At 41.0% G+C, this 25,723-nt stretch overlaps 1 protein-coding gene across 1 annotated transcript in view; it reads left to right on the top strand.

Moving 5' to 3' along the window:
• LOC136867374 (glutamate receptor ionotropic, kainate 2) overlaps positions 1–25,723 on the top strand; it is a 207,890-nt gene that overhangs the window by 171,512 nt on the left and 10,655 nt on the right. Inside the window, exons 15-16 of the mRNA XM_067144550.2 lie at positions 592–823; positions 8,761–9,029. Coding sequence (XP_067000651.2) covers positions 592–823; positions 8,761–9,029 — 501 coding nt within the window. The remainder of the gene's footprint in view (positions 1–591; positions 824–8,760; positions 9,030–25,723) is intronic.

Genomic DNA, 25,723 nt, shown 5'->3' with positions numbered 1-25,723 from the left:
TGCCGCCCACCCTCGTCGGAGGGTCTGCCTTACAAGGGCTGCACCCGGCTATAAATAGCCACACGAAATTATTATTATTATAGCTTGTCAATTGTAGGTCCTACATTGTCAGTGTTACATTATTTCGTAGGTCAGATGCGCTTTCTCTTGTAGCTTGTTAATTGCCCTTATGAGACTGCAGTATCCAGTGTCAGTATGTTTGGTGCATACCAATTTCAGTATTATAGTATACTTTCTTAAGTTAAAGAATGTCCGCCTCCGTAGCGTAATAGTTAGTGTTATTAGCTGCCGTCCTCGGAGGCCCGGGTTCGATTCCCGTTACTGCCAGGAATTTAAGAATGGCAGGAGGGCTGGTATGTGGTTGAAATGGTACATGCAGCTCACCTCCAATGGGGATGTGCCTGAAAAGAGCTGCACCACCTCAGGATGAGGACACGAGTTTACCTTTTTAGTTAAAGAATGTTATTTATCTGAGCAATGTATGTAAGCAAGGACTATCTTTTTACTGTTGCAATCAGTCGCATTTGTTCCTGTATATCCCAGTTTATTCAAAGTAGTGGATTGCACTAAGTGTACCTCACTCTGCTTCAGAATTCGAATGTGTCCTCGTACCAGCGAATATGGGCTGTGATGGTGCAGACACGACCTGAAGTGTTCACCAAGGGCAACGCTGAAGGGGTGGATCGAGTTAAGAAGGAGAAAGGTGACTACGCCTTTTTCATGGAGTCCACGTCCATAGAGTACCAGATGGAGCGGGACTGTGACCTGGTGAAGGTAGGAGGAGAGTTGGACTCCAAGGGATATGGCATCGCCATGCCTCCAGGTAAGCTAAAAGAATGAGTGTACTTTTGGCAAGAGGGTCTAGCGGAATCAACAAATCAATCATAAGCTAAATTGAATGGGTCATTTGAGAAACCCACCATGTCCTAAAATGTAACTTCAAAATTGTCTCTACACCATCAGTTAAAAAAGGAGAATTAAACCAAAATGTGAAATCCGTGTTCTGTTCTCTCTTTCTCATAGTACAAGAATAAATAAATAGATAAATAAGCAAATACATAAATTACCATTAATCTACATTTAGGGCTCTCGCCCAAGTAACAGATTCCCTATCATTTTTTTTTTCCTAGATTATTCTTAAAGGTTTTCAAAGTAGTTGGACCTTCATCAAACATCCCCCTTGATAAATTATTCCATCCCTTAATTCCTCTTCCATTAAACGAGTATTTGGCCCAATATGTCCTCTTGAATTCCAACTATCTTCCTATTGTGATCTTTCATACTTTTAAAAACACCACTCAAACTTATTCATCTACTAATGTCATTCCACGCCCACTCTCCACTGACAGCACGGAACATACTACTCAGTCGATCAGCTCGTCTCCTTTTTCCAAGTCTTCCAAGCCCAAACTTTGCGACATTTTTGTAATGCTACCCTTTTGTCGCAAATCACCCAGAAGAAAGCGAGCAGCACTTCTTTGGATTGTTTCCAGTTCTCGAATCAAGTAATCCTGTTGAGGGTCCCATACACTGGAACCATGCTCTAGTTGGAGCCTTGCCAGGAACTTACATGCCCTATCATTCCTACCCTCATAACCTTGTGCTGAGATCTGAACCCTTTATTTACAATCAAATTTATCTGATTAACCCAATGAATATCTTTCCTTATATTAACACCTAGGTACTTATAGTGATCCCCATTTCACCCCATCAACGCAGTAATTAAGACTGAGAGGAAGTTTCTTATTTGTGAAACTCACAACCTGACTTTTAACCCCGTCTGTGAAATGAAATGTCGCATGGCATTTAGAACCGGGATATCCCAGGATGGGTTCGGCTCGCCAACTGCAGGTCTTTCTATTTGACTCCCGTAGGTGACCTGCGCGTCGTGATGAGCATGAAATGATGATGAAGACAACACATACACCCAGCCCCCGTACCATTGAAATTAACCAATTAAGGTTAAAATCCCCGACCCGACCGGGAATCGAACCCGGGACCCTCTGAACCGAAGGCCAGTACGCTGACCGTTCAGCCAACGAGTCTATCATAGTACAATTGTCTGCTGTCGATATCACAACATTGTCGAGATCCTTTTTGCAGTTGCTCACAGTCTTGAAACTTATTCATTACTCTATTACAGAATAGCATCATCCGCAAAAAGCCTTTTCTCTGATTCCAGTTATTTACTCATATCATTTGTATGTATATATAAGAGAGTTAGAGAGTCGGACTCCACGGGTTATGATACCGCCATGCCTCCAGGCAAGCTGCAAGTATGAGTGTGCTTTTCGCAATAGGATCTAGCGGAATCAACAAATCCCACCGTCGGCAGCCCTGAAGATGGCGTTTCGTGATTCCCCATTTTCACACCAGGAAAGTGCTGGGGTTGTACCTTAATTAAGGTCACATCCGCTACCTTCCCAATCCGTCCCCAGACCTCACTCCCTGTTTTTTTTTTAATCTGTGGGGTTATGCAAAAGACCGTGTGTTTATCACCCCTATGCCTGACACTCTTGAAAGTTTGCGACATAGAATTGTTGAAACTGTGAATTCGATAATTAGAGACCACCAGATTCCTGTGTGGCAAGAAACGAGCCACCGTTTTCATATTTGTCGTATAACACATGGTGCTCATATTGAAACCTTACATAAGTGAAAATTGAACTCTTTCTCTCTCCAGGAACGTTGGAATCGTGTTCCTATCTTTTGTAGTTTGGAAGAAATAAATGTCTGAAATCTGTTCCTTCTTTTTGAATAACCCTAAGAAAATATAACGGTCCAATAATACTGCCTTGAGGAATTCCCCTCTTAATTATTATAGGGTCAGATAAAGCTTCTCCTACTCTAATTCCCTCAGATCTTTTTTTCTAGAAATATAGCCATCCATTCACTCACTATTTTGTCAAGTCCTATAGCACTCATTCTTGCCAGTAGTCTCCCATAATCCACCCTATCAAATGCCTTCGACAAAAATCCATTTGACCTCCTGAATCCAAGATATCTGCTATATCTTGCTGGAATCCTACAAGTTGAGCTTCAGTGGAATAACCATTCCTAAACCCGAACTCCCTTCCATCAAACCATTTATTAATTTCGTAAACATGTATAATATGATCGGATAGAATACCTTCCCAAAGCTTACATGTTACCCATGTCAAACTTACTGGCCTTTAATTTTCAGCGTTAAGTCTATCACCCTTTCCTTTATACACAGGGGCTACTATAGCAACTTCCCATTCATTTGGTATAGCTCCTTCAAGCAAATAATAATCAAATAAGTACTTCAGATATGGTACTATATCCCAACCCATTGTCTTTAGTATATCCCCCGAAATCTTATCAATTCTAGCGCTTTTCTAGTTTTCAAATTTTTTGTCTTATTGTAAATGTCGTTGTTATCATAGGTAAATTAGTATTAGTGACCTCCCCTAACGGGACTTTTTCCATGTAACCAAAAATCTTTACATACTGCAGACTGAATACTTATTCCTTTTGAAGATCCTCGCGTACACACTCCCCGTGTTCATTAATGATTCTTGGAATGTCCTTCTTGGAACCTGTTTCTGCCTATAAGAACCTTACACCGTAAGTTATATTTAAAATTACCTGGATTTCTGTCCACTCGAAATAAATACGACATAAAAAAATGCACTGTTCCCTTGTACTTAAACGAACATTCACGGTTCATTGACCTTCACGACCTGCGACTTTACCATAACATTGCTGTCACTGAAGCGCACACACTGATCGCTCGCCCACTTATATGCTGTGTGCCCGCGGGACGAAAAGCCTAGCATGAGCCCCTCTGTTTTACCCTCTATGCCACCCATTCGCTTTCTATATCCTTAATCTGCTTACTGTCCACTATTCGAAACTTCTCACTCATCACATCCATGTACTTCTCTTCTGGAGTTTGTCCACCCTTATTCGTTTGCAGACGGATTTTACTTTCTCTATCCTAAGCCTACAGATACTTAGTTCACTACAGATCAGATAGTGGTCTGTATCATCGAAAAATCCCCTAAAAAACCGTAGGTTCCTAATAGACTTCCTGAAATCGAAGTTGGTTAAGATATAGTCTATTATGGATCTTGTACCCCTAGCCTCCCATGTGTAGCGGTGAATAGCCTTATGCTTGAAGAATGTATTCGTAACTAAAACCATACTAGCACAGAAGTCCAGCAAACGCTTCCCATTCCCATTAGCTTCCACATCTTCCCCACATTTACCAATCACGCTTTCGTATCCTTCAGTTATATTTCCAACTCTCGCATTGAAATCACTCATCACATGGTGATTACGCTGAGATAATTCTCGTCCTAAGTCCTCCAACTGTCAAATCTACCCACATCATTCGCTCATTTACATGCCTAACAGAAACTATGTAGCGTGCAATGGCATTCCTGATAAACATCCCTATCCCAGACTCTGTCCTTCCCTTTCTAACACCCGTCAAGTACACTTTATAATCTCTTCCTCGTTATCTCCCCTTTCCCGAATATCACTTACACCTAGTACATCCAGATGCATCCTCTTTTTTGACTCAGCCAGTTCTACTTTCTTTCTTCCATAAGCCCCATTAATATTGATAACTCCCCATCGAATTTTATTTCGCTCTCCAAGTTGTTTCCAAGGAGTCTCTCACCTGTCAAATGTAGAGTGGGACTCCGTTACTCCCACAGGTACGAGGCTTGTTTAAAATGTTCTGAGGTCGGTAAATTCATGAAGCAGGATGCTACCCTAGTTACACATAGTCCAAGTGAGGATCTCTCCTCTAACGGGTTAGGGATCCCCGGTGGATTGTATAGTCCTAGCCGCCTGAGCACAATGAAGGCCATGACTCAGAGTATGTCCGAGATGCCCACTCCATTCCATAGCAACTGGTATCCCGACTCTCATGACCACTTACTAGGCCACTAAGCCGTTGCCCATGGTTCACGAACTACGACGTTACTACAGTAACCCACACCATGAATCATATGGAATATGGACAGTACGAAAAATAGTTTAATAACATGCAGGACTACTTGTAGATTTTTAATCATCATCCGAAATCACAACATTATCACGTATTCGACACACAAATTACGGAGACTCACCCGCTTCAACGCATTCGTGAAACCATTTACAACAAACCCCACGCTCAATCCATTCTGCCCCATTTTTAGAGCAACATCGCTGGCATACGAACAAAAACACACCGGTGTGTCATTCTCATTGCAGGAATATTTTCTAATCGTGCTAACTGCACTCGAGCTAACTGCGGTGGTTTCTTTTCGCCTTCGAAGAGGTCCTGTTTCATGTAGCGGGATGAGCACTTTAGCATTAGGGTCATTTTTTCGTCGCTGTTGGATTGTCTTCCGGGATTCACACTGAGGAAGAGCCAAGGTTTTATTGATATCCTCCTGTAAGAAATGGCTGGAGTAGACTGTTGAGGACCGGGCGAGTTGGCCGTGCGCGTAGAGGCGCGCGGCTGTGAGCTTGCATCCGGGAGATAGTAGGTTCGAATCCCACTATCGGCAGCCCTGAAAATGGTTTTCCGTGGTTTCCCATTTTCACACCATGCAAATGCTGGGGCTGTACCTTAATTAAGGCCATGGCCGCTTCCTTCCAACTCCTAGGCCTTTCCTATCTCATCGTCGCCATAAGACCTATCTGTGTCGGTGCGACGTAAAGCCCCTAGCAAAAAAAAAGACAGTTGAGGGGTTTTTGGCTCCTAGGCCTGTACGAGATGAGCAATGGCTTCAGGATGAACAGCTGGACTGTTGAAAGTGTAGATCCCAGATTTCCGGAAGCCATTCATATTTTTCTCCGGTGTAAATGCGATTCAGTCTGCAGACGAAAAAACTGTACATAAGTACATTCTCGTCGGAGCAGAAATTGGATGTTCGTGTTTAATGACTCAAAAGCGCTAAGGTAAGTGGTTGAAGAATATGACTTGCATGGCCTGGGAATTTCAAAAAGTAGAGGCCATGTTCTCTAGCAAAATTTAAAACATCAATTCCCACGTGAGAGGCATGGGAATCCATAGTAAGCAGAACGGGTTTATCTTCCAAAATGCTCTTTACGAAGTGGTGAAGCCATTCTAAGAATAGATTTACATTTATCCAGCCGTTTTTTGAGACTCGCACTACGGAGCTTCTGGGCGCATTCCTGTCCAAACCTTCCCCCATCCTAACACCTTTAAATATTATAATTGGAGACACTGTTCCTCCAGCTGTATTACAAATTGTGTAACTCCCTTTTCAGCAAAAGTTCGAGAATAAACAATTTTCCTTCCGGTTTTTGTGACTATTCATGGCGGCTTAACAACGAAAGTTTCGTCTCAATTGAAACTTTGCTCTGGTTTGTCACCGAGATCTAATTTTATCACCTTGTCATAAAAATCACTTAGGCTTTCTTCATTAGCTGTTACAACCCAACTAGCTGCTAATTTCTCCGGTGTCCTCAAAGACAATTCATAACTCGTCTTGAAACATTGCCACCAAAGTGCACCTGCCTTTCCTTTTTCCTCATTAAAGGGGGAAACTTTTGTAGATATTTCTGCCAACCGAAATGTTAGTCGCTTTATGTTGGTGGTATTCAGTCTGAACCCCAACTTTTGCATTTCTAATACATATTCGACCAATTTTAGCTCAACTTCTTTCGACAGAACGAAAGGCCTCCCGACTTTCAGCATCTCGTGCGGTTCTTCGTCATTATGACGACTCATTTTGTCTTTTAGGGTGCTCCATAGTACATCAAACCCTTCAGAAGCTTATATAACGCCCATTTCTCACTATCAATATTTCTAATAGCACTTAGAAATTGCAATAGTAGGGCCTATAGCTGTCACGGCACGATTTTTGAAATCCCGCTCTTTCAGGCTCATCACAACTCGAGATCTGTAAGAAAGAAGCCCGAATTCATAATCTTCGCAAGCTCCCTCCATTGCTCGTAACTAATATTAAGGCACATAGAAAAATTGAGCCTTCTTTCTACTATTTAAACCGGGCGAGTTGGCCGTGCGCGTAGAGGCGCGCGGCTGTGAGCTTGCATCCGGGAGATAGTAGGTTCGAATCCCACTATCGGCAGCCCTGAAAATGGTTTTCCGTGGTTTCCCATTTTCGCACCAAGCAAATGCTGGGGCTGTACCTTAATAAAGGTCACGGCCGCTTCCTTCCAACTCCTTGTCCTTTCCTACCCCATCGTCGCCATAAGACCTGTCTGTGTCGGTGCGACGTAAATCCCCTAGCAAAAAAAAAATCTACTATTTAAATAGGATTATCGGTTGCCTACCATGTACACAGAATATATAACACAATTTACACTAACTTCAACACATTTAACGTAGTACTTACCCATTTCCTTTTCCCGATTCACAGTTTGATTTCCTTTTCCGTTGTGTCTGTGGCTTCTTGGTCGACGCCGTTACGCACACTGAACGGCCACAGTACAAGGAAACTATTCTCCTCGAAAATGACCTTTTGTTCCGCTTAGTATTACCGTGATAGAAGTTCAAATAAAGTATTACGATAATACCACATAGTACGTCCGGCTAAATGGTTAGCATGCTGGCCTTTGGTCACAAGGGTCCCGGGGGCTGGGTGTATGTGTCGTCTTCATCATCATTTCATTCTCATCACGACCCACAGATCACCTACGGGAGTCAAATCAAAAGACCTGCACCTGGCGAGCCGAACATGTCCTCGTACACTCCCGGCACTAGAAGCCATACGCCATTTCATTTTTACCACCTACTACGGTAATACCTAACTTTATCTTACATCCGACGCTCATTGATGGCATAGAATGTAAGTCCAATATTACTATTAGCCAATATTTCTTGATGGCACGAGACACCAAGAATTTTCTGAAGGAACTCTGTTATAAGAACATCCTGCTGTTTAATCACCTTGGTTAGAAATGTCCATGTTTCTCCGGTATATAATAATAATAATAATAATAATAATAATAATAATAATAATAATAATAATAATAATAATAATAATAATAATAATAGGAAGACCGAGCTCGATAGCTGCAGTCGCTTAAATGCGGCCAGAATCCAGTATTGTCCCACCGTCGGCAACCCTGAAGATGGTTTTCCGTGGTTTCCCATTTTCAGACCAGGCAAATGCTGGAACTGTGCCTTAATTAACGCCACGGCTGCTTCCTTTCCATTCCTAGCCTTTTCCGAACCCATCGTCGCCATAGCACCTATCTGTGTCAGTGCGACGTAAAGCAACTTGTAAAAAAAATAGGAAGATGAGCACTCTATTGCAGTTGGTCTGTGTCTGTTAGGTCATCAGCCCAGAGGCTGGTTGGATACTCAAATAGCACCACCAAAGGTTATGTGGTTATAAGGAAACCCCAAAAACCAATGGCAGCACCAAAATGAGGCTTACTAGGCAAGATGAGGAGTGAGGTAGTTTGCCATTGCTTTCCTCACTGGGTCAGAAAGTGCTACTGCAGCATGACTGACCCTATGAGCAGCACCTTTCATAACACTCAGATGCACTAGTCATACTCTGAATGTCATTACTCAGCACTATCCATACCCCAGCAACTTCCATACTGTCACAGCCATGGATGTTGACTGGGACTTAGGTGGAAGCTACACTTTACTCTGGCCTGTGCCAAGAGATGGATGCAAAAGTACTGTATCCATCAAGAAATGACAGCAGGCAAGGCAACGTATTTGAAGAGTTAACCTATCTTTGCATTGCTGTATAATCTTGGCAACATTTTTTTAAGTAATTTCCTTTCTTTATCCAGAATCGCCTTACCGTACGAAGATGAACGAAGCTATCCTACAGCTTCAGGAGGCGGGCAAATTGAAGATGCTGAAGAACCGCTGGTGGAAGGAAAAAGGGGGAGGAGCTTGTGACGACGAAGCGAAGGATGAGCCGGAGGACAGCAATAAGCTAGGACTTTCCAACGTAGGTGGTGTTTTCCTAGTCCTGTTTTTTGGCTGCCTTGCATCATTCATCGTAGCCGTCTTGGAAATGCTCTGGAACTGCAGAAAGATCGCTGTTCAAGAAAAGGTAAAACTGATTTTGGGGTTATACTTTAGATATTCCTTTTACCACCTAAAACCTTTCTTTTTTAAAAATTGTTCTTCCAATAAACATTCTTGGGATGAGTACAAGGTCTCGAAAAGAGAAAAAAATGGTGTCGTTCTATTTGCGGTCACTCAGGTAGACGCTAGACTAATTTATTTTGGCTTATTAAGCATCGTCCCATTTGCGATCACTCTTATCAGTGAGAACATAATGGCTTACAAACACTCAGGTTGCTGTGAGGGAATTCCCTACTGAAGGACTGCTACAGGGAGACAGCCCTCAAATAACTGGCGAAAACTACGTGCTAGGATTCTGATGTTGAAACTCATTAACTTCCTTATGCTTACCGTTTGAGTCTGATGTGTTAATATATGAACAGACAAAGAGAGACTAGTTGGAACTCAACTGTACCTTTTTATTTATGATTACCAGAGGGTTTTGTGGGTAAAGGTGGTCAAATTACTTAGCGGGCGTACTGAAACTGTTGAATTTTACGCTTTTCAAATCCGAAACAACGATTTTTGCTGTAACATACCGCTTCCTCGACAGTGCTATACTATTTGAAGCAATTGTAGCTCATATCCAACTTAACTCTAAACCTACACTTTCTTTTCTCCAGTATAAAATAGGGGACACTATTAAATTAATGCTTAAATAATTCTCAAACTGTTCATTCAAACTGACACATTATCCTTGCTATTCTTCCATCCAACTCCCTATTCAGCCTTTTCCTTTTCACTCCTTCTAAATTCAAGTCCGTCCTCAGAATCTTATGATTAGATTTCTCAGTTTCAGATTTTTAAGTACCTGATGAGGTCGTTCACTCTGGCGTGTGGTCTTCCAATCCGAATGTTCAGTTTATGATTTCAGTTTGTGATTTCACCCTTCTACTGAATTATTCGTCCTATGACGTCGCCGGTAGCAGCTCCATAATAATAATAATAATAATAATCGTATGGCCTCAGCTACCGTGTGCAGACATTTCAATTTGACGCCATCTGGCTGTCTGCTCGTCATCCGTTTTACTCTAGGCCACCACTAGATGGCAGACCGAGTAAACCGAAACTCTCTTGGGCGTCTATGGCTGAGATTTTTAATGAATTTTGTCGGGTAAACACCAAATGTGTCACCAGAGATCTTTTACATGCCGACATCGTACGACATGGAATGTCGAATGGACTTTTTTCCGCCCTTCAAAAATCCGACTACCTCTGCCGGGTTTGAACCCACTATCTTGGGATCCGGAGGCCGACACTCTACCGCTGATCCACAGAGGCAGCAGCTCCGTAATTCAGGTGGAACTTCAGGATTTTGTAGCCATTGGTCCACGAAGTAGTTAAGGAATTCGATGAGCTTTTCTTAATTCTGGTGCTTGCCCGCCCGTGGATATAGAGCCAGCCTTCTTCAACATTTTTCAGGCTTGAGAAGAGCAATGGCAGCTCACATTCGTACACAGTCCGGCGTCTTCATTTTTCTTGTATAGTGTAGTCATACCAATATGCCGAACCCTCCTCAAGAGACATTGCGTAAAAGAGAAAAAAGGAAATGAACACCCGCGGATATTAACTGAGGGAAATACCTCCTTTAAGGCTGAGATAGCCAACGTTTCAAACTCAGTATATACCATCTCAGGCTGCCCATCATGTAATTCTCGTAGAAGCAATCGGAGCATTCGTAAATAAGTTTCTTTCTGTCAGGAAGAAGAGCAAAGACGACTGGTACAACATTTGTTTCGTCTTCTGTGCTTCAAACGTCGACATGTATAGAATAGGTTTGATTAAACCAATTACTGCAGCTTTTGAATGTCCCGTCCATGAAGAAAGACATGTCTTTCCTTTGCCTCCACCGAACATCAACAACCTATCTTTTACACCTTCATCGGCCAGGAGAAAATTCTCCCCATCAGACATTCTTAGGATTTCCTCATGAAGAACAAACCCCTCGGAACCCCTTGGCTCTTTTTATACTCCTTGAGCATGGCTTCTATTTTTGTATAGCGTACTTTTTAAATTGTAGAACTGCGGCATTCTTTTAAAGAATTCGTAACCCTTGTTTAGTAAATTTCTTCGTCTGAATTTCTTCGTCAAATACCTGAGGAACTGCCAACTGTTGCCCTCGCGTGATGGCTTCTTCGCTCGAAATACAGCTTTTCTTTATGCCTCAACTCGCCTCATCAGTAACGCACTGATGATCGATCATTCTCACCACTGTATCGTTTTGACACATAGTCTTCATTTACACTGCGAGTTCTTCTGTTTTAAACATACCCATTTCATCAATCATCCTTGACTTTCCCGTAAATTTCTGTAGGAGTATCCATTAAATGAAGCACAAGGCTTGCCTCTATTCGTCTCAATGGACTCCATGTCGTAAGTAAGCGCACAGATAACAACAAAAGGCACATCAACGATGGATGTCTACAGCTGGAATAAGTATGTTGAAAACTATAGACTAATGTTACCTCAAAAATATCCAAGAGAGAGGGAACGGGTTGGGATCATCGCTTAGCGTAGCCGTGTCACGGTTATCTGGAGTATGCCCTAATTAGCAGCCCCACCCCCACCCCCACATCAGCAAAAACGTTCGAAAACACTGATAGGCTGCTGGTAATTTTACAGTGATCGCAAATGGGACACGAACTGGTCTTTCTTCGCATTCTCTTCTTTTTTCCCTCTGTAATGGGAGTGATCGCAAATAGGACAAATTTTGCTGTGATCGCAAATGAGACACAACCGAAAATATTACTCCTGTATGTGTTCTAGAAGTCCGCCTCTGTGGTGTAGTGGTTAGCGTGATTAGCTGCCACCCCCGGAGGCCCGGGTTCGATTCCCGGCTCTGCCACGAAATTTGAAAAGTGGTACGAGGGCTGGAACGGGGTCCACTCAGCCTTGGGAGGTCAACTGAGTAGAGGTGGGTTCGATTCCCACCTCAGCCATCCTCGAAGTGGTTTTCCGTGGTTTCCCACTTCTCATCCAGGCGAATGCCGGGATGGTACCTAACTTAGGGCCACGCCCGCTTCCTTCCCTCTTCCTTGCCTATCCCTTCCAATCTTCCCATCCCTCCACAAGGCCCCTGTTCAGCATAGCAGGTGAGGCCGCCTGGGCGAGGTACTGGTCATTCTCCCCAGTTGTATCCTCCGGCCAAGAGTCTGAAGCTCCAGAACACTGCCCTTGAGGCGGTAGAGGTGGGATCCCTCGCTGAGTCCGAGGGAAAAACCGAACCTGGAGGGTAAACAGATGATGATGATGATGATGATGATGATGATGATGATGATGATGATGATGATGATGATGATGATGTGTTCTAGAAGGGTACCTCCACAATCGTGCTGGTTAGGTGTTTATGGAGTAAGTTTTCTCATTATCTGACACAAGAATGATCATATAATTTTATGTGGTTATTGCTAGCCTGGTGCAGCTCTCGTCAACAGACCCTCCGATGATTGTGGGGAGCATCTGTCGTGTATGGGTAACCGCTTGTCATTTTGGTGGAAGATAGCGTTGAGTGTGGTGCGTGAGTTTCAAAGATGCTGGTAATACCACGAACACCCAGTCTCCGAGCTGAGGGATTCTCCATTTAAGAACAAAAACCCCGACCCACCCGAGAAACGAATCCTAACTCTTTAATCTGAAGACTACTACCACAGATTTTAAACAGGCTGTCATGAGGAAGTTTTTAATGAAGAAAATAAGCTGTATGATAAATGTATTGTAATAAGTGTGTGTCTGTAGTTAAATACGTACGGGAATGCTTGTAATTAGTACTTTATTTATTTATTTATTTATTTATTTATTTATTTATTTATTTATTTATTTATTTATTTATTTATTTATTTATTTAATTTATTTATTTATACCGAGGGAGTTGGTCGTGCTGTTAGGGGTGGGCAGATGTGAACTTGCATTTGGGAGACAGTGGATTACAATCCCACTGTCGGCAGCCCTGAAGATGGTTTTCCATGGTTTCCCATTTTTCACACCAGGTAAATGCTAGAGCTGTACCTTAATTAAGGTCATGGCCTCCTCCTTCCCACTCCTAGCCCTTCCCCATCCCTTCCTCGCCATAAGACCTATCTGTGTCTGTGCGACGTAAAGTCAATCGTAAAAACAAATATTTATTTATTTATTTATTTATTTATTTATTTATTTATTTATTTATTTATTTATTTATTTATTTATTTATTTATTTATTTATTTATTTATTTATTGCATGGAATACATGTAGAATAAAATGAAATTATAAATACAAAATAAGCCATTAAATGGTAAATAATCAGCAAGAAATTGACACATTGTTAGAAAGAGATATGATGCACACAACACTATCTCTAACTGGACATCTAGTCGATGGAGCCACTGGATCAACGGTGCTGGAATATCTGCTAAATCTTCCTGTTATCCTTGGTAGGAGCAGAGTGAACATCGGTACATAACATGGTTGACAGTTTTGTACGTCACACCGTAGTCGCAATATTGGTGGAGCTACAAAAGCCCCACTTGTGGATTAAGCAGGCTAATCTGTAATGTTTTGTCTTCATCCTCTTCGGCGTTGTCTAGGTTCTGGAACGCAATTTGCAATAAACGTTCTGTACCACTCTGGAGCTACTTGTGACTTCTGATGTTTCCATTTCTCTACTAAACTGAATCCTACCTGCGCTATTCTGCTTGGCAGGTTACGGTATTTTAGCCGTCCGCTGCACACGTACTTGAATGTTCTTGTAAATTGACAGGAAAGCTTTAGATGAGGTCTTCTATTCAGGAAGCAATGCGTTCACGAAAGCGACATTTCGGGTGAAACAATGTAGGAAATAAATGGGAACCAGTATAATGAAGTAGTTCGGAGAGTCCCAGATGTTATCCACATACAGTTACTGAGCTGAGTGTCCACTTTATTTGTATGTGTCTCGTTCAAACATACTGAGGACCAATATTCTGCTGTCGAGTATACAAACACAAAGGCAGAACATCGCAAAGTAGCTTTTTTTTTTTTTTTTTTTTGCTAGTTGCTTTACGTCGCACCGACACAGATAGGTCTTATGGCGACGATGGGATAGGAAAGGGCTAGGAGTGGGAAGGAAGCGGCCGTGGCCTTAATTAAGGTACAGCCCCAGCATTTACCTGGTGTGAAAATGGGAAACCACGGAAAACCATCTTCAGGGCTGCCGACAGTGGGATTCGAACCCACTTTCTCCCGGATGCAATCTCACAGCCGCGTGCCGTTGACCGCAAGGCCAACTCGCCAGGTCAAAGTAGCTATTGAGACACCCTATAAAGTATCACATAGATTATGGAGATTTTTACGCGTTCTTGATTTCGATTCAAGGCACACATATTGCAGTAATCCAAACCAAACCCCATGGCACTACAGCCCTTGAAGGGCCTTGGCCTACCAAGCGACCGCTGCTCAGCCCGAAGGCCAGCAGATTACGAGGTGTAGTGTGGTCAGCACGACGATGCCTCTTGGCCGTTATTCTTAGCTTTCTAGACCGATATTGCAGTAATACAATGAGTATATGTAAACTAGTACATAAGCCTGTATTCAACAGTCGAAATTACTATTTATAAAGTAACTGGAAATTCTAAATGGACTATTAATATACCGGTATCTTATGAATACAAGTTTCACTTTCCAGGGTATACACGCCATTCAAATGGAATAAAAACGGGCATTGTAGTTTCGTTACACACCATATTGAGCGCAGATGTACTCTTGCGTACTCTTGAGAATGCTACATACAACTGTCCAAAACGAATCACCATCAACAGCACTCACTCCATATGAGCACTCTGGAGAGGTGTGTAATTTAATCCAAGATTTTGGCATGCATTTTAATGATTAGAAGATTTACAGTATAACATCACCTCCCCTACCCTGCCGGCCTGATGGTAAAAATATTTTCAATGAACGCTACTCAAACCGGTTAACAACGGAGTCAGACCATAGAGACTTGATGCGTTGACAACCATTGCCACCAGGTAGGCTGTTCTATCTCGAGTTTATCGGTATAGATAAAACCCAGAATGGTAAAAGGTGATTCATTCATTTCACTGAAAGATAGTATTTTCATTGAGCCATTCAGGTATGATGGTCATCATCGCATAGTTCTCGTAACCCATAACTGGCACCAGCTTTAGGGCTGGTTTCATCAACGTAGGATAAAACGTAACCCCGAGTTATATAGTTTTAACGCTGAATTTGACCAATAATAATAATAATAATAATAATAATAATAATAATAATAATAATAATAATAATAATAATAATAATAATAATAATTTGTGCTTATTGTCCTAATGTTTTTTCTTCTCAATTCTTTCTTTATACAGCTGAAGAGGACCACTAAGTGGTCGAAACATGTCCTGTAAGTGTTAATTTATATTCAGTTTTACCTGAGGCAATAATAAATTATCGATTAGGTGGTTATTTATACTAACTTGATTATACTCATCGATACGGTCATGAAATGGACAACTTGTAATTAAGGTTTTATGCCAGGGTCGTTCTATATAATGGTCGGAGACGGTTAGGGTTATTTTTCTCTCAACTGTCAAGTAATCAGTGATTCAAACCTCAAAATTCGTTATATAGTTGCAAGATGGCCTGTAACGTGGGCAATGCTATTAAATTCACCTGTTATTTTTTTCCCATGTGTCCACCTTTTGTTTTAATTTTACACCGTCAGTCTTCTTGCATTCTGTAATGCTTTGGTGCGAAAATAATTCCAATTTTGACATATGGAATAGAAATTGATGGGACCATTAAAAGTACGTGATCTGGAAACTCTAGAAAAAGTGAAGGCCTCATTTCTTAAGAGAACACTTGGTATTTCACAATTCACTCGATCGAAACTTGTATATGTCCTAACGAAAGAAGACTATCTAGGTTACGTGAATGATGGTGATCCATGAAATATCACTGTAATATTTGTCACAAATGGAAGATAGTAATTGCTTTTACTCAAATAAAGTCTGAAATCCCAGGTTGATTAAGAAATAATACGAAATATTTTATTTTAGAGAATACATACTTTACTGCCTTACAACAACTATTTCTGCTATGTTGCAGTGCTTCCTTAAGTGTTTTGTTTGTCCAACACTATCGTGTGTGATGTCTTTGCTCACTGAAAATCTTTGGTGTCGTTTTATTGATTTTTCTCATTCGATGTAATTTGATGGGCTGTCACTTCATGTGCATTAACTGATGCATTAAACGATTTATTGGTCCAGGGATCATGCTATTTTTCAACAAAATACCCGCACTCCCATTCGCTAGAAAGAGAGCTCGTAGGTGCCAGCCCTGCACCTCAGGAAAAAAAATAACCAACGACGGCGCAAGCAGCGGAATGCAAGACATATGGGCAAAGATAACAAAAATCGCAGACATTCATCGGTACCAGCCCTGGATCTCAAGAAAGAAACAAAAGACGGCGCAAGCAGCGAAATGCAAGACATATGGGCAAAGATAACAAAAATCGCAGACATTCATCGGTACCAGCCCTGGATCTCAAGAAAGAAACAAAAGACGGCGCAAGCAGCGGAATGCAACACCATGGACTCCTATTTACAGCCAGTAAATACCAATACATATTTCTTGCTAGTACCGACGGTATTTCTTAATCAACCTGGGATTTGAGACTTTATTTGAGTAAATCAATGATTACCTTTCGTTTGTGACAAACATCACAGTGATATTTCGTGGATCAACATCGTTCACGTAACCGACTATCTAATTCAAGAAATCAGAAATACTATGAAACTACCATCAACGATTGCCCTCCAAAATGCATTAAGAAAGCAAGAACAAAAACGAACTGACATTTGGTGCCAGTTTTATGCCACTGATGCCACGACGGATAAGGCGTGGACACAGTGTAACTACGAGTTAAGACATGTAATGACCCGGTATGCTTGCCATGGTTTCCATCATGTAGTCTGCACTAACAAGAGATTCCATAAGCCTTGTGACTCATATGTATGCGAACTGTGAGGTGAAAGTTGTCACGGATGTCACTTGCAGTTTTTCAAAAAGAAATAATTGTGTACTTATGCTAAACACTGATTCACATTGTGCGCAATTCTTTTAATAAATAAATATAATGCTTTGGTACTTGGTGGCTAGTTCAATAAGTCATGCTTTTCTTAAAGCAGAAAAATTCATGCCCTTATTTCTCTTCTGAACCTCCTCCATTTTTCGATCACTGTAATCAGTTCTGTCACGATCACGAAAGAATAATATCTACCGCGGAACTGAGGAAGAAAACTTCTTCTTCTTGAGGGTGTGGGTTGGACTCTATGAATTTCTTCCCAAAGGAAGAAAACGAATACCGCACAAGAAATAAACAAAAGAACCACACAGGAAGTGTGTTCATAACCTCTGACTTTCAGACACTGCCTCCTTGATTGGTGTTTCCGACGAGGTTTAATACGGTGTTAGTTAACCCTCTGCCGAAATAGCTTGGTGGAACGCGTGACTTGTAAGAATGAGTTAACATATTAACCCTGAGTTAACAAACCCACAGTTAGAGTACATTTAACCCACGTTGATAAAACCGGGTCTAAGTCTCTCATAATTATCTGTGGAAGACAACAGAAGCCATGTGTACGCAGATCGACATCATGCCGGTAGATATAGCTGTGTATTGAACCCGAGTGACTTAGCCCCATAATCAATCATGATTTGATCGGTAAAATAATATGAGACATTTATTGAAATACAGAGGAGTGTATTTGAAAATGTTTCGTTTAGGTAATGTCGAAATCAGAGCGAAGGAAGGACGACAGACTGGAGCCTGACGGATTAGCTCAACACGACAACTTTTAGCTACTTCACAGCAGGGAATATCATTAGTTGGCGTACAAGGAAATACAGAGTCCACAAATAAGTCTTGGTCAGAAAGAGGAAGGGGGAGAGTCATACAAAGAAAACCCACCACATGAGTAAGACCTTGGGATATTTTTGGTAGGACGGAAATTCCATGACCTCATGGAAAATTACAGCGGCTGAGTGTACGTTCGCTAGCCTAAGTTCGAGCAGGTGGAGATTTAAATCACGTGACCGCTTGCCGGCCAATAGTAAAAATTTGATGGGAGACTCAGTGATACCATCTTAAGGAATGATGGATGAGATATTTTCGTAACTACAAAAGTAATCAGTAATAAATTAATCTGAGTACGCGGATGGATGTAATGAATTTATTAGATGTCACGCATGGAAAAATAATCAATACTTATTGGCAAATTAAATAAATTGAAGGCTGGATTTCTTGGAAACCGGACAGCTTGAATCTCATTGGCTGAAAGAAGACCACGTTGTCAGAGACGCTTACGAAGGCGCGAAATGTGAGGAGCTAAATCCATCCATATCTCCTAAATCTGTGATCACCTGGAGTTCATATTTTATCCAGCAGATATGCTAGCGGAGTGGATTAATTTGATGTAAATTTTAACTTCAAAGTCGGAGTGCAAGTACCGATATTAAAAATCCACCCCCTCCCTAAGGGGCATGACGTCAACAAATCCGCGGGAAAAAGGCTTCATCCATATATACGGAGCTGAATTGACGGTCGCCAGCCACTTGTCTTGAATCGTTGGAGCTGAATTGACGGTCGCCAGCCACTTGTCTTGAATCGTTGGAGCTGAATTGACGGTCGCCAGCACACGTGAATTGAATATCGGGAGTTGAACTGTTGGTCGCCGGTAACTTAGAATTCTACGGACGTACAGTCATTTAATGGCGCGAGCATCCGCCAGTGTTTGTAAAGTGTGATCGCGCTCAAGCAACATGTTAAATCTGGAAATAGTTAACGTAGGATAGTGTTTTTTATTTATGAATAATCAGTGACGTAAAGTAATTACCCTGCAAGAGAGTAGTATAAAATATATCACCATAAGTACGTACATAATAGACTGTGTGACGAACAGTACTTTAAGGAAGTAGTAGCCTGTACTTAGCTATACCGAACCGATGTAATGAACACGTCAAGAATGCCGTATAAATCGGGCGTATCGCGACGGGCGAAATAGTTGACACCTCGTCGTACGTGTCCAGGTCCATTGTGCGGTAGGTGGACGAAGATTAAATAGTGTAAATATATTAAATTCTTGGGTCTAGGATAGAAATTTGTTGTGTTAACGTTGTAAATGGTGAAGGTTTGTGGCAGTCAAGATATGAGTGTAAAATGATAATGTGCCAGGAAATCTTTTGTGAAACTACGCCATCAAGGATGGAGGAGTAAAACGCAGAGAGGGGCTGGATGAAGCCTCTCGTCTGCAAAGCTGCAATGGAATACCGATAACTAAGATGAGTACTAAACTGTAAAATATATTTGGGATATGTTATCGTGATGGGAAAAATGGGAATAATTTGATTATACTTGGTTACCTTCCGTAACAAGATGGGTCGCTTAACGACCCCATCCTAAATTTGTAGCACGGACAGTAGTAAATCATAATAATGTAAATAATAGGGTCTTTTATGTATTCAGTTTGTTGGAGATGTAAATTTGTATATATAGTGTAGTACGTTAAGTCATGCATGCATTCATATTTTCTTTGTAGTCGATAATTTTCTTTACATTTGATTTTGATTATGCTAGTTAAATAAGACCCGATATGTGCTTTTATGTTTTGTCAATTTTAACGAGCCATTTAATGACATGGAAGGAAAATCCAGCTTCGCCATACCAAGAGTGTTTTGTTGAAATTTATATGGTCATATTTTCAAAGTGAAGTTGTTAAATTTGTGAGATGCGATTAATATAATATTTCCAAGTAAATCATATCTGGAGTGTTTAGTGCCAGAATAAATCGAATTTGTAAAAGGGGTTATGCGTTAAACATAATAAGAGTGGACTACCGTATTACAGGCGAAATAATTATTTTTTTTAAATATTAATAATAATAATAAATAAATAATATAACTATTTTTTTTAAAGAAGATATTTTTTTTAAATATGATTTGGAGATAATAATAATTTATGTGATCAAGTGTTGAGTTTATTGGGAATCATTTAATGACGGGAGGTCGTTTTAATTTGGAATTAAAGTGCGTGATAATTTAATTTGATCGATTAATAATATTGAAATGTAGATCGGTGTTAATAATCCGTACATGTTAATGAACGTGTGGTTTAAATTACGGTCCAATATTTTTTTACGTATAAATGTCGCGTTTTGAAGTTGCGATTCATTAGCCGGAACATGTAGTGCTAATATTACGAGACCATGATTGTCAAATTTTGGTAAATATAATTTCAAGATGTTACGATTATTTGTGGAGAATGAACTAAGGCATAGATCCAAATGAGATAGAAAATGTGAAAGAATTTGCAGCCAGATAATAAAAGGTCGTACGATGTCCGAAATGAATAAATAAGTCAGTTGATAATTCTGTGAGGAATAAATAAATGAATCGAGGAATATTGAGATAGAGAGAAAAATAAATTCCGTACGAGAGACACGTAGGATATTGATATGAGTGTAAAATGTACGGGCAGTGTCACAGAGAAATACTGAGTTACGCAGCGGGTAGAATTCGAACCCGTGACAGCATGTACGAAATAAATAGACTGCACAGTTATTCGTTGAGATACAACGGATCTAAGGATAATGAGAGTTCAGATTCCACAGAAATGGTCGTATATTGTATTCATTGTAATAACGAGTGAGGACAATCATGATGCCGTGATAATAATAATAATAAATATTGCAGATAAAGGATTGGACCGCCTTAATTAATTGAGCGTTGATAACGATGTTAAACGGGAATCTAATTGAGAATATGCAACCGATAATAATAACAATGTAAGGACGATGTTAAAGCATCGCGGTCAGATTAATAATAATTGTCATAATAATAACTGTAATGATGTCGTTGGTTGATCAGTGAAATGTTTGTAATTGCACCGATATCTTAACATATATGTTTTGGCGTAAGTGACCGGTTCATTAATGATAATAACCTTTTTAAGTGACGTGAATAATAATAATATCTTGAGTCACCTATTCATTAATAATAATAATAATCACGAGAGGGATATAATAATAATAACAGTAATAACCATTTGTGTTTGCATCCCGCATAATAATGATGATATTAATCAAACGTGACAGTGCCAGGAACCGTTGAATAATAATAATAATAATAATAATAATAATAATAATAATAATAATAATAATAATAATAATAATAATAATAATAATAATTTCGAGGATGATAATTTCATGAAGATTGTGACGAGCGTGGATTAAATTATTTGGTAACAACATCCCTCTATTCGTCTGTTGAATAATGAGAATGATAATATTAGAATCATTTGGTTGCCTCGTTTTTGTACGGTTTCGTATGGGACGATGTGACAGTCATACTTGCGTGTTTGTTTACTTCGCTCGCGATGCGAGGGGGGCCATGGCCACGGTATTTCCCACCGCTCCTCGTTATCTCATCTGTGGCAGTAGTCTACTGAGGCTAACTGGTGACAATTCAGATCACATGTAAATAATATGTATATGCTAATTCATTGGTATGGCATCAGCTGGATATCGTAAGATAGGGACTGTCCGTGGAATCCAGTTTTCGCACTTCACGAGAAACATTACCCAGTCCGAGTACCGGTCTCGGAAAAATGTATATAGCCGGAGTACATCATCTTAGTTAAATCGGGAAGCCGACCGTAACATGGGTTATGCTCGGGCTCCCGATAGAAGGAAGCTATATCCTTGAGTAACGGTTCGATTCAAATGGAATCGATCCGTAAATTATACCTCCAAAATGTCATTTTATTTCAGAAGCAACACAGCAAGATATTGATACCACTTGCGGTATGGCAAGTGATTTATATATGTAACATGTGTGTAAATTCAAATATTGTTGCCACGTGTATCAAAGTTTTATACGTCAAATGGCGTAATAAACCGCTCCTTCTGGCAAATTATTTCAAAGGAAACCACTCTCATAATCTTTTTATTGTAGTTAGATAATGCCCTTTTTAAAGTAACAGTCACTTCCTAGTCCTATCATGGAGTCCTTAAATTCAAGTTACAATCGAGCCTTCCCCCTCTTTATTTTAAGTTGCTCCGTTCATCCCCGTGTTCTATTATGCCGTTATATTTATATTTGATGATTTAAATAATGAACCGACACCCCTGAGATAAATGCTAGTCTGGGACTCGGGAGGTGGACGGGTGCAGTATATGGTTATCATCACGGCGAATATGCGACGACTTCTCTGATAAAAACGGATTTTTCTTCTTTTTTTTTTTGGATAAAAATTTCGTAAGAGGTTAACTGTATTTATTTTATTTTTCTGTAAAGAAGACTTAACAATATACGTAGGTCGAGTCATAAGTCATGCCAACTATTTTTGTTTCTCCCGAACAAGAGACAATACGGAAAATCTGATATGCGTTTGGAAACGTACGGTATGTACTTGCGTATGATGCCACTAGATGGTGTATGTAAACAACAGTGTGGGTCTAATCATGCCCCCAAGTTCAGTGTGTGAGAGAGCGTCACAAAATGGAAGTCAACAAGCAGGAGCAACGATCGTATAATAAAATACCAGTTCTCCGCGGCAGAAATGCACGCCAATGCCACGCAGAGCTGCGTGAAGCATTAGGTGTGCATGCCATGCCCTATAGAACAGTGGCGAGGTGGGTGGAGACGTTCAAACATGCAGCGAATGGTATTCAGCGCCTGCCCCACTGCTGGCAACGCACAGTGGAAACCTTGGGTGATTATTTCGAAGGTCTGTAACTAGTGGAGACTTGTCCTTGGTACGTAGTCTTGTGTATTTGCTGTGTATACCATAATAAAACAATGTTTACCAATGGCCTGTGTTCTGTCACTTTCCTACGAGAATCTCCTGATGTCAGAATTTGTCTTCAGGCACTATACATAAGTACATGCCCTATATTTCCAAATGTATATCTTAGATTTTCCGTGTTGTCTCCTGTTCGCGAGAAAAAAAAAGTTGCCATTGACTTATGACTCGACCCTCGTATAACTGGTAACAATTTGAGCTCTTGATACCTTCTCATTTTCTCAATATCGCTGTGAATGACGGACAGAATTAGGGATTTTATGTATATACTATATAGATAGATGGATAGATAGATAGATAGATAGATAGATAGATAGATAGATAGATAGATAGATAGATAGATAGATAGATAGATAGACAGACAGATAGATAATGGTGGGGAAGTTATATGTAAATATCTCCACTACACGGAAAAGCATAAAATCATCAATATAATCTTGGACTCGGAAGACGAGAAAGCGAGTACAGATTATTTTGTTGTTCCCCTCTTAATAGCCTCTTGCGAATTGCAGGTGGTACAGGTAATGAATCATTTCACTCCATTCACAGAAAAAATATTAACAGCGTATATACACCTGACCCAGCACACAAAATTCCCATGTCATATCACAAGATAGCCCCAACTATCAAAATCTACGTCCAACAAAATGGTCGCTCATTTAGCACACAGTTTTATTGGCATAAATATTCGTTTAAAACACAGCGCTATTTGTACCTACTCTACAGTATATACGTACGTACTACGGAGTTCCGGCACACGGTAATGACGTGAGGAAGAAGGCGACGTAGACTTTTTGGTATAGATTGTAACTGGATAGACAGACTATGGAGCATTGGAATCAGCTGATGGTACTAGTCTGATCACAGCGCACATAGTCTACTCTGTTGGACCACAGAGAAGAAGACAAAAGAAGTAAACGAAATTCTGATTCATTCGATTTCATCTGTATAGCGTTCGCTTTACGTAGACTATATAAATTATACACTGAAGAAAATGGAAATTGCAACACCTAAAAGGAGTGGTGCTACATTGCAGCAATTGAACATGCAGGACGAGTGTTCGGTTGTGATGTCGTGGAGAGCTTCTCTGGAGATGCGTGCAGTGTGAACCCGGGCACTGTCCTGCTGAAACATCCCATTAGCAATGTTCGCCATCATAGGGTCAACCACTGGATTGAGTACCCTATCAACGTACTGTCGAGCAGTCATAGTGCCCTCAACAAGCACTAATTGTGATTTCACATTAAAGCCAATAGCTCGCCAGACCATAATGCTTGGCGTTGGCCCTGTGTGCCTCTCGACAATAAGATCTGGGGGGCCCCTCTCCCCGGTACGTTGGCGCACACGATTCCGGCGATCACTGCAGGCAAGACAGAAGCGCGATTCATCACTAAAGACGACCCTATGCCATTCGTCGACCCACGTCGATCTTTCTCGACACCAGCCAGCCTTACACGTCGCTGTTGTGGGGTCAATGGAACACCTTCTGCAGGGACACGGGCTCGTAAGCCAGCTGCACGCAGGCGATTACCAACTGTTTGTTGTGTAACGTGGGGTGCCACAGCTGCTCGAATTTGCGCTGCTGTTGCATGGGGTTCCATCCGGACCATCCGAATGATGCGGCGATCCTCTCTCACAGTTGTCTGTCGCGCTGGGCCTGTGCCAGGTCTACGAGTGTGCGTACCTTCATTTGACCACTGCTGCCATACACGTTGTACCGTAGATACCTGTCGGTCAACACTTGCAGCGACAGTCCTTAGCGATAATCTAGCCTCACACTTCCCAATTATTCGAGCCCTCTTAAACGGCGACAGTTGTTGATAACGTGCTCTTCTCTGTCATCGAGGCATGTTTGACGGGGAACATTTCACTGCACAGACTGCAAGTCAACTACGCTACACCAGAGTCCGTATACTGGTTCGAGAGTGGACAGGGCATCTTGGATGTTATTTTGTACTCTAGGTCTTTGCCAAGAGACAGAGGAAATTGCCCTATCATCAGCATTCATATAGACCTTCGCGTGCGTCGGCTTAGGTATGTCGGCCATGCACAAGTTAAGAAGAATCGGGGAGAGAACTCCATCCTGGGGAACACCCGCCAAGATAGGGTGGGGATCGACAGGGTTTTGTTAACTTGAACCTGAAATTTCCTATCTGAAAGGTAGCTTTTGAATAGCTTAATCATGTAAGGAGGGATACCTGAAGTGTTGAGTTTAAATTTAAGACCTTCATGCCATACCTTGTCGAACGCACGCGATATATCTAGGAAACAGACTCCCGTATGTCTTCTATCATTGAAGTTTTTGGTGATTTCCTCAGTAAGCCTCATGAGTCGGTGGACCGTTGAGTGCTTACTTCGGAAGCCAAACTGCTCTTCGTTGATTAAATTGTTGTCTTCAATGATAGTGTTTAATCTGGTTAGTAGAAGGGATTGGAATAATTTAGAAAGAATGGATAGAAGAGAGATTGGCCTGTAATTTTGTGGGAATGTGGCATCTGAGAGGGGTTTTGGGATCATGATGACCTTGGCCGTTTTCCAGGAAGTGGGGAAGTGGCCATATCGTAATATGGCGTTGAAGAGCTTAGTGATGCATGTGAGAGCCTTTTCTTGGGAGGTTTTTCAGAAAGGATGCAGAAATATTATTCAGACGTGGGGTTTTTCTGTTTTTAAGGTTGAAAATGGCCAAATAATATTCTCGAGGCGAGATGAATTTGAAGTTAGGGGAAAGATTAGTGTCACCTAGTTCTTCGGCCTCATCCTCAAATTGATCGACGTAGTCATCGTCAGAAGGATCATGACTGGGGATGCAGGTGTTTTCTAATGTATATGCGAGTGCTTTTGCTTTATCCAGGTCGGT

Source organism: Anabrus simplex, chromosome 3 (assembly GCF_040414725.1).
Source record: "Anabrus simplex isolate iqAnaSimp1 chromosome 3, ASM4041472v1, whole genome shotgun sequence".
Taxonomy (NCBI): domain Eukaryota; kingdom Metazoa; phylum Arthropoda; class Insecta; order Orthoptera; family Tettigoniidae; genus Anabrus; species Anabrus simplex.
The sequence above is the reverse complement of the archived record's forward strand: the minus strand, read 5'-3'. Positions and strand labels throughout refer to the sequence as shown.